Source organism: Mirounga angustirostris, unplaced genomic scaffold (assembly GCF_029215605.1).
Source record: "Mirounga angustirostris isolate CCGP_5_RB_7025 unplaced genomic scaffold, mMirAng1.0.hap1 SCAF_15, whole genome shotgun sequence".
NCBI classification, from domain to species: domain Eukaryota; kingdom Metazoa; phylum Chordata; class Mammalia; order Carnivora; family Phocidae; genus Mirounga; species Mirounga angustirostris.
The window spans coordinates 70,252,501-70,267,850 of NW_026991723.1; the positions used below are offsets into that span (position 1 = coordinate 70,252,501).

General features: G+C 50.7%; 3 protein-coding genes across 6 annotated transcripts in view; 1 reads left to right on the plus strand and 2 right to left on the minus strand.

Annotated features, from left to right (window-relative positions):
• ELP1 (elongator acetyltransferase complex subunit 1) overlaps positions 1 to 15,350 on the minus strand; it is a 71,722-nt gene that overhangs the window by 175 nt on the left and 56,197 nt on the right. For 2 of the 4 annotated variants that reach the window (XM_064579407.1, XM_064579406.1), the window contains one exon: positions 4,035 to 4,372. The exons of 1 other annotated variant lie outside the window; for it this stretch is intronic. In XM_064579407.1, coding sequence (XP_064435477.1) covers positions 4,173 to 4,372 — 200 coding nt within the window. In that variant the 3' untranslated portion in view covers positions 4,035 to 4,172. Of the gene's footprint in view, positions 1 to 4,034; positions 4,373 to 13,104; positions 15,151 to 15,350 lie in introns of those variants that run through there. One more of the 4 variants, XM_064579408.1, reaches the window with a different exon arrangement.
• ACTL7B (actin like 7B) lies at positions 7 to 3,847 on the minus strand. Its single transcript, XM_045882866.3, has one exon. The coding sequence runs from the start codon at positions 3,643 to 3,645 to the stop codon at positions 2,392 to 2,394; it is 1,254 nt and encodes a 417-aa protein (XP_045738822.1). The 5' UTR covers positions 3,646 to 3,847; the 3' UTR covers positions 7 to 2,391.
• Positions 8,325 to 9,785, plus strand: ACTL7A (actin like 7A). Its single transcript, XM_045882865.1, has one exon. The coding sequence runs from the start codon at positions 8,348 to 8,350 to the stop codon at positions 9,665 to 9,667; it is 1,320 nt and encodes a 439-aa protein (XP_045738821.1). The 5' UTR covers positions 8,325 to 8,347; the 3' UTR covers positions 9,668 to 9,785.

The window sequence follows — 15,350 nt, forward strand, 5'->3', positions numbered from 1 at the left end:
CTAGGAGGGAGAGGAGACAAGCGCACGTTTGGTTGGTCATTTTAAGAGGGAAATCACTGACCTGTAGTTTTCTGCCAAAATTAAATCTTCTGTTGTGTCTGTGATGAGCTTGGATAAATTCATGTCAAGGATGAAGTGTTTCTACAGCCTCTACCATTAGCGAGGAGAGGACCAGGAGAGGAGGCAGTGAGGCGGTTGACTGTGGAGAGGAAAGGTGCTGAGGATGTGGGGAGCAAGGAAGAGATGGGGAGCAAGGAAGAGATGGAGAGCGAGGAAGAGGCATGGTTTTTGGAGATCTCCAAGACCAACATGTGGAAGAGGGTTTCTGTGTAGCCCTAGCTTACTGCCTGTGATTTGGGGCACGGCACTTTCCTCTGTTTCCCTGTCTGTAGCTCATCAGGATGTTAGGATTAGTATTTATCAAAGGTTCTTGGAGCACGAGCAATAGAGAAGAATGCCGGCTAATTAAGCAAAAGATGCTGCAGCAGCAGGTACGCGTGAAGAGATCAGGGTGGGAGAAACGGGAGCAACCTGAGCCTGCGAGCCCCACTGAAAGAACCCGCATTCAGGAAAACACGCATACACTGTGCCGGCCAAACGGTAATGTGCCTCCTGGCACCATCGACCTGCAGCCCCCAGTCTGCAACCCCCCTCCCCCAGGAAAGAGCGCGGGTCCCTGCCTAGCCCCACGGGGACTCCAACCCCGGGCTAGAAACCCAGTTCTGGGCTATGGGGAAGGACTTAATGGCCAGGCATTGGGCAATGAAAGACCGCGGCTGGTTCTTTCGCAAGCCCGCGGCCTCCAGCACGGGCCGGGACAGACGCAGCCTTGCCCGGTGCCCCGAATCAGGACTCCTGTCTAAGGTAAGAGGCAGCTCAGGACCATTCGGGAGCCCATCAGCTCCCACAGCTCACCAGTGTCTGACCCCGCAGACGCTTGGCCATGGGCTCCATCAGCAGGGGGGGGCTGGGCAAAGAGGCGGGAGCCACCCTCCTCTAGGCAGACGGTCATCCCTGAGCTGCAATCTCACAGGACTCACCAGCTTCTCCCTTACCCTGAAGCCACCAAGTGGCCACCACGCCCAGCACTTCTCTCTTTACAGCTTTCCAGGACCACCTCCACCTTCCCACCCCCAGAAACACAGCTCCGGACTCGTCTCCTTACCAACATGGGTGACCACCGAATCCCCCACTAGCTGTGTGTGATCCCGAGGGAAGGGTCACATTCTGGTCATGGCTGCTAACCATTAAGAACCACTACAGACTGAATGTCCCACCCCGACCCCTACTGGTCCCTGTGGTCAATTCACATGTTGAGAGCCTAGTGCCCTAGGTAACGGTATGAGGTGGGGCTTTTGAGAAGTGACTGGGTCATAAGGGCAGCCCTCATGAATGGGATTAGTGCCTCTGTTAAAGGCCTCGTTCCCTATCCCTTCCGCCCTGTGAGAACACAGCACGGTGCGCGCAACCAGAACCCAGAAGAGGGCTTTCACCAGAACCCAGCCATGCTAGCAACCTGATCTTGGACTCCCAGCCTCCAGAAATAAATTTCTGTTGTTTAGAAGCCACCTGGTCTGTGGTCTTTTGTTACAGCAGCCCACCCCCTAGAGCAACCATGTCTACGCTTCTGGAAATAATCATGGCCTGGCTCAGAAGACTAGGCCCCTCCCTCCCGGTCCTCCAGTTCCCTGCGTCTCTCCTGCAGGGAGAGAATCACGTGATTTCCAAAGGGCTTTCCGGTTTCCTCTGGCATCCTCTGGCATCCTCTGGCCTCGGTGGCTTGGCTTTGCCAGCGCAGAAACAGCTCAGTCTGGCCGGGGTTGGAAGGGGTAGGGCCCAGAAGAGGCAGAAATGGCTGCTCACAATCAGAGGACGCACACGCATGGGCTACACCTTTGAAAAGGGCCGGTTGGGGGGGGGGGTGCGGTTAGTGAGCGCGCCTGGGGAGATCCAGCAAGGAGCAGCAGTGGGAAGATGTGGGACCACCAGGGCAAGAAACAGGAGTCTGGCCCCTGGCTAAGTCGCCCACCACCACTTAACAGGGGGCTTCGTTTGCCTCTTGGTCCGCGCGAGCAAGCGATCTGCCTGCTGGGCTGGGTTTCGAGCTCGGGGGAGCTAACAGCACTCCGGGTCCTGGGATGTCCCCCTCGCGATGGGGGCTGAGCCACAGCGCACCCTCCCCAGCCCTCCCGGTACTGCGGACCCAGCCGAGCAAAAGGAGCGGAGATGGCTCCGCCCACATCGCCCGCCTCCCCCGGCTGCGGGACGAGAGCAAGAAACCCAGACTGGACCAGACGACTGCACGGGGAGGCTTTATGCGAACTTCTGTGGATGCGTAGAGCGGTCGCAGGCCGCCTGCCCACCAGGCCCCGCCTGTCAGGGCCCCGCCGCTCAGCACTTGCCGTAGACGGCCGCACTGCCCCGCTCCTCGAACTCTTCCTTGCTGACCCAGAGCTGCTGGAAGGCCTGCAGGGAGGCCAGGATGGAGCCGCCGGTCCACACGGAGGTCTTCCGCTCCGCAGCAGCAGACACCGCAGGGCTGGCCCCGGGGCAGAGGAGGCTCAGCTCCCTCTGGAAGCGCTCGGGGAAGCCATCCAGCATGGTGCAGCCACCGCACAGCAGCACGTTGGCCGCCATCTCCTCCTCGAAGCCCGCCTCCTGGCAGCGCTCCAGGCAGGCGGCCGCGAGCGCGGGGAGGCCCGGCTGGTTGCTGCCCACCAGGGTGGGCTTGAAGAGCATCTCGGCGCACTGGAAGCGCTCCCGGCCAATGGTGATGAGCTTGCCGTCGGGGAGCTCGTAGTCCACGCGCATCTCCTCCAGGCACAGGCCGAGCTCCTGCTCGGGCAGGAGTGCCGAGTAGCAGCACTTCTTCTTGATGTGCTCGATGATGTGCAGGTGGTCGTCCGTGAACTTGTGGCCGGCCTCGTTGAGCAGCTGCAGCAGGTAGTTGGTGAGGTCGCTCCCAGCGTAGTCGGCTCGGCCCGTCAGGCCCGGCAGCACGTCGCCCTCCGAGATGGGCACCACATGCGAGACGCCGTGCCCGCTCTCCACCACCAGGCCCGAGGTCTTGCCGTAGGAGTAGATGGACAGCAGCGACTGGGACGTCACATGCATGGCAGGGATGCCAAAGGTCTCGAACATGAGCTCCGCGTACTTCTCCCGGTTGCTGCTGGGGCTGAGGGGGGGGTCCGAGACCAGCACCGCATGCTCCTCGGGGAGGATCTTCATGGCTGTGTGGAAGACGTACTCCCAGATGCTCTGGACGCAGTCCCAGTCCACCACGATGCCGTACTTGAGCGGGTTCACCAGCTTCAGGGGCGCCTCCGTGTTGAGCAGCTCGTGGCCCACGTAGGTCTCCTTGCGAGTGTCACCAGCATCCGCCGCCTCAGAGCAGTGCTTGCCCACAGTGGAGGAGATGAAGTAGGTGGGCCTCGGCTCGCCCGCGTAGCCACACTTACAGTACTGGGAGCCCAGGTCGATGATGAGGGCCTTGATCTTGCGCACCTTCCTGGGCTTCATCTTCAGCTGAGCTGCCGAACACGTGTCCCGGATGCCAGCATCGGGACCTGGCAGTGTTCCTGCCTCTCCGGGGTCACCCTGAGCCGTGCCCAGAGGCATGGGGCTAGGGCTGCTCCTCGTTGCCATCTTCCTTCTTGGCTCACCTTTCTCACATCCACATCCTAGAGCTCCGTGGGGAGAAATAAGACGGTCCCCCTCCAGCAGTGCCTCGGCAACCCCTCAGGATTGTGATGTCACTGACGGCTGGTCCATTCTGGCAGCCCCGGGGAGGGCTTGGCCTTGGCAGGCCCTTGATCTGCCACCCCCACCGCCATCCACCTCACTCGACTTTGCTCCAAGACAGAGCAGGCGGCCAGCATTTTCAGAAATCCAAGCACACTGGGGTCTCGGGTTTCCAGCTACCCGCCCCTTACACCCCTGCTTCTATTGCCCTGTCCACTGACCGGACAGCTTTTCTTCATCTGCTGCTTGACTGAGAGGGTGAGAAAGATCTGAGCCCCTACAGGAAGCCAGGCACTGTACCGGGAACCTCACATATGTTACTCCCCAGAATCCTGAGACGTATAGGCAGAGCCGAGGAAATGAAGGCTCGGAATTCAGACGATTTGCTCAGGAGCAAACAGTTCCTGAAATGTTTGTCTTTTCACTCAAGTTCATTCAACTCCAGTGCACCAGGTCTTCGAGCGTGAGGGCTCCAACAGTGCCCTCATCCCTTCATTCAACATTTCCTGGGGCTGGTGGCAGTCCAGCCCAGGGCAGCTTGCCAGCAATAGACCAGAAGGCTGGCCACAGCAGTGTCCCGCCTGGGTGGGAAGGAGACCGAATGAATGCAGACGAATTTGTAGGTGGAAGGCTATTGGGAGAACAAAGGTGCATGAGGAAGGAGTGATTACTAGAGGGAAGGAGTCAGCAGGTTCTTCAGAGAGGTGACCCTAAGGCAACTACTAAAGGGTATGTAGGGGGGCGCCTGGGTGGCTCAGTCGTTAAGCGTCTGCCTTCGGCTCAGGTCATGATCTCAGGGTCCTGGGATCGAGCCCCGCATCGGGCTCCCTGCTCGGCGGGAAGCCTGCTTCTCCCTCTCCCACTCCCCCTGCCTGTGTTCCCTCTCTCGCTGTGTCTCTCTCTGTCAAATAAATAAATAAAATCTTTTTAAAAAATAAATTTAAAAAATAAAGGGTATGTGGGTAGTTGTCAAGTGGCGAGGAGGGGAAGGCATCCCAAGCAGAGAGCATAACCTGAGCAAAGCTGGGGAGGCGGGGGGAGAATGGTGGGAACTTCTAGTAGTTAAATGTTTGGGAAAATAGATGAGGCTAGAGAGTTCCTGGAGCCAACAAGGGAGGGCCTCAAACGCTCGGAGGAAGAGCTTGGGTTACATGGAGGACAGCCGGGGAACAAATGAAGACTTTAAGCAGGGGGTGGTCAGATCTGACCTAGGGAAAATTGGGAAAAGATCTGTGTTTAGCTGTGATGTAGAGGGGCAAGGCCACGGAAGACATTCTTGTAAGACGTGCAGGTGACCTAAGCCAGGCTGTGCTGGTGTGAAAGAGGAGGAGCAACACATTCTCCAGAAGTTCAGAAGGTAGAACTTGGTTGGTTTCCCAACTATCCCCCATTCAACCCAAGCTCTTACTCTAGCATTTAAGGCCTTCTCTCATTGCTCCTGTGACATCGCTCACCTCAAACACCGCATTTACATCAGGTGATCAGACTAGCTGTGGAGAGTGAGGGAGAGGGAAGGATGAATCCCTCGCCTCCGCCAAAAAAAAAAAAAAAGATGGCCTGTCGTCCAGAACAGGCCCATTCATTAGGTTTCCATAGGGCCCTCCACCCCAAACCGTCCTCCCTCAAAAAACAAAACCAAAAAACCCCCAGGTGATTCATAAGAAACCCTGTATTCTGGCATTTTCCTCACTAGATTCTCTTTCTTCCCTCCCATAGCTGCTAAAATTACGGGGGCCTGGTTCACCTTTCTTTCAAAAATCAAGGGTGGGTGGTGTTTGAGCAATAGAGGGCGCCTCTAACCTGGAGGGACCTCACCAGAGACCCTAGGGAGCCCACGAGTACCTTAGATGGCTAGTGACAAGTATGGGGGCTTGTGCATGCCAGGCACTGAAGGTTTGGGGTGCAGTGTGCCAATGGTCTCCATATTCTCCCATCATCGATACCATTAACTGTGTCCTGACCCCCGAGAGGAGAGAAGGAACATAAAGGAGGACACAGAAGCTAAGGGAAAAGGGCTTCACTTAAGAGAGAGCATCCAAGCATGCAAAATCCTGAGGTAAAGTAAAAGGAGTGAAAAGCATCCAGTGACTTTAGCCTGAAGGATGCGGCGTGGACCGAGCGTCCCTGTGCTCTTCGGCCTTACAGACAAGATGGAGCCACTGGCTTTAAGCCCACAGAGCACCTCTCCCACCCACACTGACAGAAAGGGCCAAGGAGGGGTGAGCCTGGTGGGGGTGGGGGGAGCACGGGAAACACAGCCTGGCAGGCTTTAGTGTCCTAGGGACGTGGGAAGCGCAGGTCAGGGGACAGGGTGAATAATGGTCCCCAAAAGATGTCCACATCTTTAATCCCTGGAATCTGTCAATGTAACCTTTCATGGCAAAAGGGACTTGGCAGATAGGAGTTAAGGAGTTTGAGATAGGGAGGTTAACCTGCATTATCTGGGTGGCCCTGAAGTAATCATCAGGGTCTTAATAAGAGGGGGACAGGAGAGTGAGGTCAGAGAATAGTAGGACAACAGAAGCAGAAGCCTGACGGATCTTTGAAGATGAAGGGGCCCCGAGCCAAGGAATATGTAGGCGGCCTCTAGGGAGCTGGAAAAGGCTAAAGATGATCGCCTAGAGCCTTGGGAAGGAACGCGGCCCTGCTGATAGCTTGATTGTAGCTGAGAAGGACTGTAGACTTCTGACCTCCGAATCGTAGATAATAAATTTGTGTTTGAAGCTACTGAATATGTGGTGATTTGCCACAGCGGCCACAGGAGAGGAGCAGGGGCTCTTACAGGAATCCAGGGCAATAAAAAAGTGCTAGGCAGCTGCACATCCGTCCGAATTCAAGACGAGGGTTGAGAAGGGAAAATAGGTCATTCTACATTAAGTATGCCTTTGGGTATCACATAAACATTCTTTTGAAGTGAAGTCAAACAAGCCACGTTGGCCATGAGAACCCCTACTGAACAGCAGAGGCAAGTACACCATTTTTTAGGCAGCCAGGCATAGAGAAAGCACTTTCTTCTTCTCTCACAATTCAATGCCAACTCATCCTCTACCCATCGAACCAAGAAGCTGACACTGTCTTTGAGATGACATCAGATGGTCACAAGACTGGCCTTGGTCCTTTTCTTCTCTCAACCCGCCCCCCCAAGGAGCCAAGAGCCTCCCCAGTAACCTCCTTGAAGGAGAAAGCCCCCTCACCTTGGAGTAACTGCGTCTTTTATGACAAATGTGGGACTGCCTAACAAAAAGTTGGCTCCTGGGTGCCTTGACAGGGACAGGTGTCAGCCCGTATGTGCCTAGCTTCCGAGATGGCATGTGATATGATGGCCACATGGCCTCAGAGACACGTTTTGGGTCTCACTGAGGTATGTCCACACCTCACCCCGGGGAAGAAGTCTCAGTCGGGAGAGCTTGGCTCCCGCTGGCTGGATATGCACGAGTGAGCCATGCACCTGAGAACCTCAGCGTTGTCATCAGTGCGACTCTGTCCGGTCTGATTTCATCGCCGACCCAAGGACCTGCGTGAAGGAGCGTGCATACACATACACGTCTAAAAATTCTTCTGTGGGCTGTCCGAAGGGACAAGGGAGACAGAAGTGCTTGGCACGGTCGCTCCAGCAGCAAGCAGGCCTGCCGAAATCTCAACCTGGCAGTGTCAGCTGTGCCCAAGTCTCCAGTGCCTTCTGGCCTCATGCAGAGTCAGAGCCAAAGTCCTAGCCATGGCCCAAGAGGATGGATGCGGGCTGCTCGCCATCCCCACCCCCTCCTCCCACCTCCCGTAGTCTTCCTTGCTGTCCCCACTCGGCCTCTAACTCAAGGGCCGACAAACTTTTCCTGTAAAGGGCCTGATAATCAACACTGTCAGCGTGGCGGGCCGTGCGCTCTTTGTGGCAATGACTCAACTCTGTGGTTGCCCCACAGAAGCAGCCACAGACAGTACGTCAATGAGCATGGCTGTGTTCGGATAAAGGCTGATTTACAACAACAGGCTGCGGGCCCTGGTTTGCTGACCCCTCTTCTCACTCATCGGTCACAGGCGCGCCTCCACCATCTGCACCTGCTGCTCCCGATGTACACGATACACCAATACACGCCTGGCACTGTCCCTCCCCTCCTTCAGGGCCGCACGCAAGTGTCACCCTCTCAGGACCCCTGCCCAGGCACAGAACATGGCCACCGTCCCCAAGCCCCTTCCCTGCCTGTTCTCTCTTGCCCTTACCATTTTCTGACAGCTGTTTGTTCTGGCTACTGCCTCTCTCCCCAGCCCCCACTGACTAGAGTGTAAACTCTACAAGGGCAGAGATTTTTGTCTTTTTCCCTCCATAGCTTTTTTATTCCCAGCTGCCTTGCACGTAGCAAGCACTCAATAAATAACTGATTGGTTAAATCACGTTTATTACAAAATCTAGAAGAAGGTTAAGTGACTTCCAAAACACTACCCCAAATCCACCCTAACATGGGACACAAGTTCCCAGTATCTAGAAAGCCCCGGGTCACCAGATTATGTCACAATCAGTGATGTCATCGTTGGAGAAATTCTCAAGTTGCCCTCTGAAATAAGCCTTTCAGGCCTTGAAGCCGGTGGGATTGAGGAACTTTCTGAGAGCAAAATGGCTCTTGATAGCATGTGGGCTCCCCAGGCATCAATCATCGGGGATGGGCCTGCCAAGAACGTGGGTGAACAGGCCCCCCTACAGACACACGTCCTCCAGACTGCCTCCTTAAAAGATGGACCAGCGAAGCGGGCAGTGTGGGTCCGCTGTAACCGTTCAGAGCCAGAAGAACCTACTCAATCAACGATGGTCAAGAAACCCAAGCAAGAGGTGACCAAAGCAGTGGTCGTGGACCTCGGCACTGGCTCCTGCAAATGTGGCTTTGCCGGGCTGCCGAAACCCACCCATACCATCTCATCAACAGTGGGCAAGCCCTACATGGAGACGGCCAAAACTGGGGACAATCGCAAGGAGACATTCGTGGGGCAGGAGCTCATTAACCCAGCGGTTCGTCTCAAGCTAATTAATCCTCTGCGACATGGCATCATCGTGGACTGGGACACAGTGCAGGATATCTGGGAATATCTCTTCCATCAAGAGATGAAGATCGCCCCAGAGGAGCACGCAGTCTTGGTTTCAGACCCACCCCTGAGCCCGCACACCAACAGAGAGAAGTACGCTGAAATGCTGTTTGAAACCTTCAGCACTCCTGCAATGCACATCGCCTACCAATCCCGCCTGTCCATGTACTCCTACGGGAGGACCTCTGGCCTGGTGGTGGAGGTCGGCCACGGCGTGTCCTATGTGGTCCCCATCTATGAGGGTTATCCTTTGCCCAGCATCACCGGACGCCTGGACTATGCGGGCTCTGACCTGACAGCCTATTTGATGGACCTGATGAATAATTCGGGGAAACACTTCACCGAGGACCAGATAGGCATTGTGGAGGACATCAAGAAGAAATGCTGCTTTGTGGCCCTGGACCCCATCGAAGAGAAGAAAGTCCCAGCCACTGAGCATACAATCCAGTACACTCTGCCTGATGGGCAGGAGATAAACCTGTGCCAGGAAAGGTTCCTCTGCTCAGAGATGTTCTTTAAGCCTTCTCTGATCAAGTCCATGCAGCTGGGGCTCCACACTCAGACCGTGTCCTGCCTTCACAAGTGTGACATTGCCCTCAAACGGGATCTCATGGGGAACATCCTGCTCTGCGGGGGGAGCACTATGCTCAGTGGTTTCCCTAACCGGATGCAGAAGGAGCTGAGCACCATGTGTCCCAATGACAACCCGCAGGTAAACGTGCTGCCCGAAAGGGACACTGCAGTGTGGACAGGTGGCTCCATCCTGGCATCGCTTCAGGGCTTCCAGCCCCTGTGGGTCCACCGCTTTGAGTACGAGGAGCACGGGCCTTTCTTCCTCTACAGAAGGTGCTTCTGAACTCTGACCAAGCATGGTTGCCATGAGGCAGCTTTGCTGGGTGAGCACCCACCCAACACATAGGGAGCTGAGTCCACAAGTTTGCTCCTGTAGTAGTAAACAATCCTCGTGTTCCCTCCACAGTGTGTTTCTCTATTTCCTGACTTAATAAGAGCAAGTTCATATATGCAGCATGTGCCAAACAAAAGTCGGGGGGTGCGTGAAACAACAAAGGCATGTATGTGTTGCTTGCTTACACGTTCTTGGGAAAAACTAGCTCTAAAGTTATTCTGTCCCTTTTTTGTATTCCCCGTTTTAGGAACTATCGCACTGTTAAATCTGCCCAGAAGGGGAGCGTGAGGAAGACAGATTACAGAGTCAGTGCTGTTAGGGCATATAGAACATTCCTTTTGACCAACAACAGGAAGTCTGCTATAACGGTTCAGTCTCCCACAAAGCAGTGGAGTACATTTCATGCTTCAGGAAGGCTTGTAAAGAGCTGACGAAGCTGTCTGATCCCTGCTTAAACTGTACTTTCTTTTAGTTCCAACAGGAGCTTATGTCTCAATGCCAGCTCTTTTATCAAGCCATCATAGTGACCGGCTGTTGAAACCTGGCATGTAATGAGCAAGGTGTATGTGTGGGTCTGAGGGGGCAACTCTTCAGCGGCTCATCACCCACTAGACTGGATTCCCCATCAACCTGTAGGATATACGGCTGGAATTTGGGATGGGCACAGGATAGAGGCTGCCAGTTCTGGGGCTAATGGTTTGCAGGAACCTGCCCTACGCTGATCATTCTAACCCAACTGAGGAGCCAGAAGGAACACTCAGTCCCTCAAGATCAGAGAAGCCCTTCCAGGGCCCAGCATGTTCTGTAGGTAGTCTTATAGGGCCAGTTTTGTAAATGGAACACAGATTTTTTTTAGTCCCCAATACATTCTCTGCCTGTCTCTAAACCTCGGCACCTGAACATTGGCAGGGAGCAGCATCAAACAGTGGAAAGAAATGGGCTTTGAACTCTGATTTAGAACCCTATTTCACTACCACCTAACTGTACGGCCTGAGTCTACTTACCTATAAAATTGAATTCAAAGGCCTACTTCACATAGCTGATGTAAAAAACAGAGATAAACACTGAAATATTAGTATCTGGCCTCTGGGAGGTGATCACAAGAGCTAACTAGAATTATCTTGTAGACTTATTTTATACAGGAGCCCCAAAGTCTTTTTTTTTTTAAGATTTATTTTAGAGAAAGAGAGAGCATAGGAGGCGGGGGAGGGGTCAAGGGGGAGGGAGAGTCTCAAGCAGGGCTTGATCTCACGACCCTGAGATCACAACCCGAGCCGAAACCAAGAGTGGGATGCTTAACCAACTACACCACCCAGGCGTCCCTCACCATGGTTCTTAGTCACATGTACACCTAAAGGTAGGCATTCAAGCACTCACAGGAGAGGTAATGGCATCTCTACCATCCCCAGGAGAAGCCCTACAGAGCCATCTTCATAGTATCCAGGTTTGCCTAAACTGCCTCGAAAGACCTAAATGCCCAACCCTGGATCCAGGCCCGGTAAGCACGGCTGACTGGCACCAGCAAGCCAGAATAGAGAAATAAAGACCCACACAGAAGGGCTTCTGAAGTTCCTATAGTTAAGCAAGGATGACTAAACCTTACTCTGAAGTATCAGAGGATCACCCAGCAGTTGGGTACATTGACTTGAGAGGGAGGTATAAGGTCTTATTCACCTCAGTTTCTGTCCAACAGTCCATGAACATTCACGGTTGGGCAGGTTAAAATTTGATTAATTCCTAACCTTTGGATCTCACTGGCAGGGTGCTAAAGCCTTTGGACCCCTCCTCAGAACAATACGTTAAAATGCATAAAATAAAATACATAGAATTACAGAGAAAGCCAATCATACAGAAACAGACTATCTTTAAATCCCCTAAGTATCTATGAACCCCAAGTCAAGGATCCCCAAAAAAGGTGAGTCTTGATGAAGGGGAAGCCTGGGAGGTGGCTCTGGAGGGAAATCTCCAGGCCACGGGAGGTCTAAATGTTCTGCTGCACTTTAAAATGAAAAAACTAAAAAAAAAAAAAACAAAAAAAAAAAAGGAAAGAAAAGAAAAAAAATACCAATATAAAGCTAAACAACTACATATCTTTTTCAAAACACTTTTATGGGAGCACCTGGGTGGCACAGTCAGGTGTCTGACTCTTGCTCAGATCATGATCTTAGGCTTGTAAGACTGGGCCTCACGTTGGGCTCCATACTTAGCGTGAAGTCTGCTGGAATTTCTCTCTTCCTCTCCCTCTCCCTGTGCGCTCTAAAATAAATCTTTAAAAAAAAACCACTTCCATGAATTCTCACTTGATCCTTACACAATTCCCCTTGTAGGATAAAAAGTCAACTTCACGGAAGAGAGAAAGAAAGAGATGAATAGTTTTAGTAAGTGCATGAAAGTCATCCTAGCCTAGGGGGCAATTTTGACCCCCCACGAGACACTTGACAATGTCTAAAAATGTTTTTGGTTATCAGAACAGGAGTGGGAGATATATAGTGCTGGCAATCTGGTGGGTAGAGGCCAGAGATATTGCTAAACATCCTACAATACACAGGGTAGCTCTCTACAACAAAGAATTATCGATATGACCCAAAATGTCTATAGTGCTAATGGGTACACAAGGCTGGAGGAAAGCAAGATTCAGTGAGATTAAATGTGTCTGTCCAGGTGTGCCTGGGTGGCTTAGTGGGTTAAGCGTCTGCCTTCAGCTCAGGTCATGATCCCAGGGTCCAGGGATCGAGCCCCACATCAGGCTCCCAGCTCAGCGGGGTATCTGCTTCTCCCTCTCCCTCTGCCCCTTCCCCCACTCGTGCTCACTCTCTCTCTCAAATAAATAAAATCTTAAAAGAAAAAGTCTCTGTCCAAGGACACTAAGATGGGTGGACCCATGGCCTTGTTCTTTCCTGTATACTAAGAGAATATCTGTTGGTCTTAAAACCCTTGGGACTTCAGAGCCAGTAAGATTAATGTGGACGTGAGGCACAGGCAAGGGCTTAGGGATCACAGAGGACGCAAGAATCAATTCAGTGTCCCCAAATGTCACCATATTAGCTTTGACTTGTCTATAGCTTCTTGGATATTAATGGTTACCTAGCTTCTTAGATGTTTATTCTCCTCACCTCAGTTACTAATAAATACAACAGACAAGAAACAATAGCCAGAAACTCTTAAGGGCTTGTTCAGGTGGTGCTTCTAGAGAAGCACAAGTTTATGGGGAGGCACAGGAAGCAGAAAAAAGCTGATTTTGTTTCCCCAACTTGTAGTAACCTTAAATTACTAAGAATCATTAGTTGTATTTACTTTTGAAAACACCTTCTTCAATTATGGCTATGAACAACCCCTGAAAGGTAAACCTGTGTGTCTACACACGTGTGTGTATATATATGTAGACATGTATGGAAAATGAATTTATTTTAAAATACGTGGCAGTACTAAAAAATTACACCAAGGTACACTCATAAAAACGTAACAAAAACATTACCTCCTGCCTCAGTTTTTTTTTAAAGTGTAAATTTAAAATGGATTGTAGGAGACAGTCCTCTGCAAGTTCCCTCTTGATGTCTGGAGCATCTGAGCAAAGCTGACTCAATGGCACCAACAAAATAACTGGGGTTTTTAGCTTACTGCAGTATGAACTTGCTTTGGGACAGAGTTCAAATCTGGTGGAAGAGTTACATATTCTTTTCCAGGACCCTGACCAAGCCTTTCGCCAAAATTAAGTATACATCACTTCCAGAAGTTTCTCCTCTTCCCATACACTGCACTTTCCCCATGAATTCTTCTGTGACTTTGCCTTCAGCCTGGAAGGTCTGCTCCAGCCTGCTCCTTCTCCAAATGAACAAAATTCCATCTTGCTCACAGGAAATAGATAGTAATTGACAGTAACATCATCTCAAGGAAATGGAACATCTATGAAAAGTCACACGAGTATCAACAGACACATTTACTTCTATTTCCAATCCATCAGGCATGGGTAACATTATCCATAGCAAGAGCACTATAATATATTAAAATGCCGTATGTTCATTTACCCAGGTCAAAGAGTAGTCACAAAGAACATTCAGCCTTTCAGTGTGGGGCACTTAATTATAGCAAATCCATCACGGGTATAAATCAAAAAGTAGATTTCTACAAGGCAGGAAATACCTTCTTTTTTTTTCCTATTATTTTGTAAAAATTTTCAGACACACAGAGAAGCTTAATTATACAAGCAAACACACCTAGATTCTATAGTTAACATTTTGCTATTTAGGGAGCAAATTTAATTACAATTCTGGGCATATCTATACTCCACGGATCAGAGGGAGTATTTTCGTTTATGTACAGTCATGAACGTCTGGTTCAGGTATTAGAGGCATGGAAGAAATTTTTAACCTTACCCAAGAATCAGCCACATAACTGTTGTCAAAATGAATTGAGCTTTTTCTAGACTCACCAAAAAGAGAAAACATTCTCATTTTTTCCAGAGAAAATAACTAAAAGACAGAAATCAGTAAAGCACCATAAAGAAAAATAAATGAAATGGCCTTGACACTGACAAAAACCTTTTAGTGAAAAGCAGCAATTACTTGGAGAAAAAAGGAATAACTTACAATTGTGCACACTGTTCACCATACCAAATGTGCACGATACTGTTTCAGAAATTCTAATCCGTTCCAGCTCTAACACTGCTAAATCCCTAGCAGAAAATTCACAGGCAGTAAAAATAGTCCCTATGGACACTAGTGATAGGAGCTCAATGCCGTTATAACTGGAAGCAGAGGACCTGGTAAGATATTATAAAATAACAGCTGTCAGCAAAGGAAAGCTTAGAATTTCAAAGGATATATTTAGCTTTTTATTCTGCTTTAGTTCAAGGTGAAGAAGTCATTTAAGTGATTAAAGTTCACCAATTGTTGGTAGCACGAATAGCCAACATCGTTTATATATAATGCTCTCCTGCCGGAACATAAAATATTTAAAAAACATTATTTTCTTTTCCTCACACTTTTGAGGTAGACGCCATGAAACATTATTCCCAATTAACTGAGGCACAAATCGATTAATTACGTGATTTGTCGAAGGTCCCAAAATGAATCAGACTGGCAGCCGGGAATGAAAGCCAATCTTCTGATTACGATAAATACCAGAAATATGCTCTCAAACAGCACTAAACAAAAGAACAGTAATTCTTACAAAATGATGCAATACCGGTTAAAGCTTAACCTTTTGCTAATTAAAATTATACCCCAAATAAGGCAGAACTGCTTGGTGTCTGCTTAGGTCCGCTGTATAGAGCTGCTCTCCACACTGCTAAGGTAGTTCATGGTCTTACTCTTCCCAGTTCCCGACAGCCAGGCCCCAAGGAGAGAGTGAAAGGAAAACCGTCAGTCACTCTAGAAGGCTCAGTTTCCACTGGGTCTTTTTGTTGATCTTTGGGGGTATAAAAAGCTCAGCATCTAGAAGAAAGGAAAGGAAAACTGTGACAGACACACTTTCTTGCTAGGGGAAGCTGAGGCAGTAACTGCGCTAAAACTAGGGACTGGACTTTGCAGCTACAAGATAACCATCAGTCGAGAGCTAAAGTTCCTGTTACCCTCGCAACCTCCAGTCAGAGCAAACACAGCCTGGAGGCCCTGCCCCAAGAACAGGGATTTCC

Excerpts from the sequence above, each read along its gene's own strand:
- ACTL7A (XM_045882865.1), top strand. The coding sequence starts at position 8,348 with ATGGCTCTTGATAGCATGTGGGCTCCCCAGGCATCAATCATCGGGGAT.
- ACTL7B (XM_045882866.3), bottom strand. The coding sequence starts at position 3,645 with ATGGCAACGAGGAGCAGCCCTAGCCCCATGCCTCTGGGCACGGCTCAG.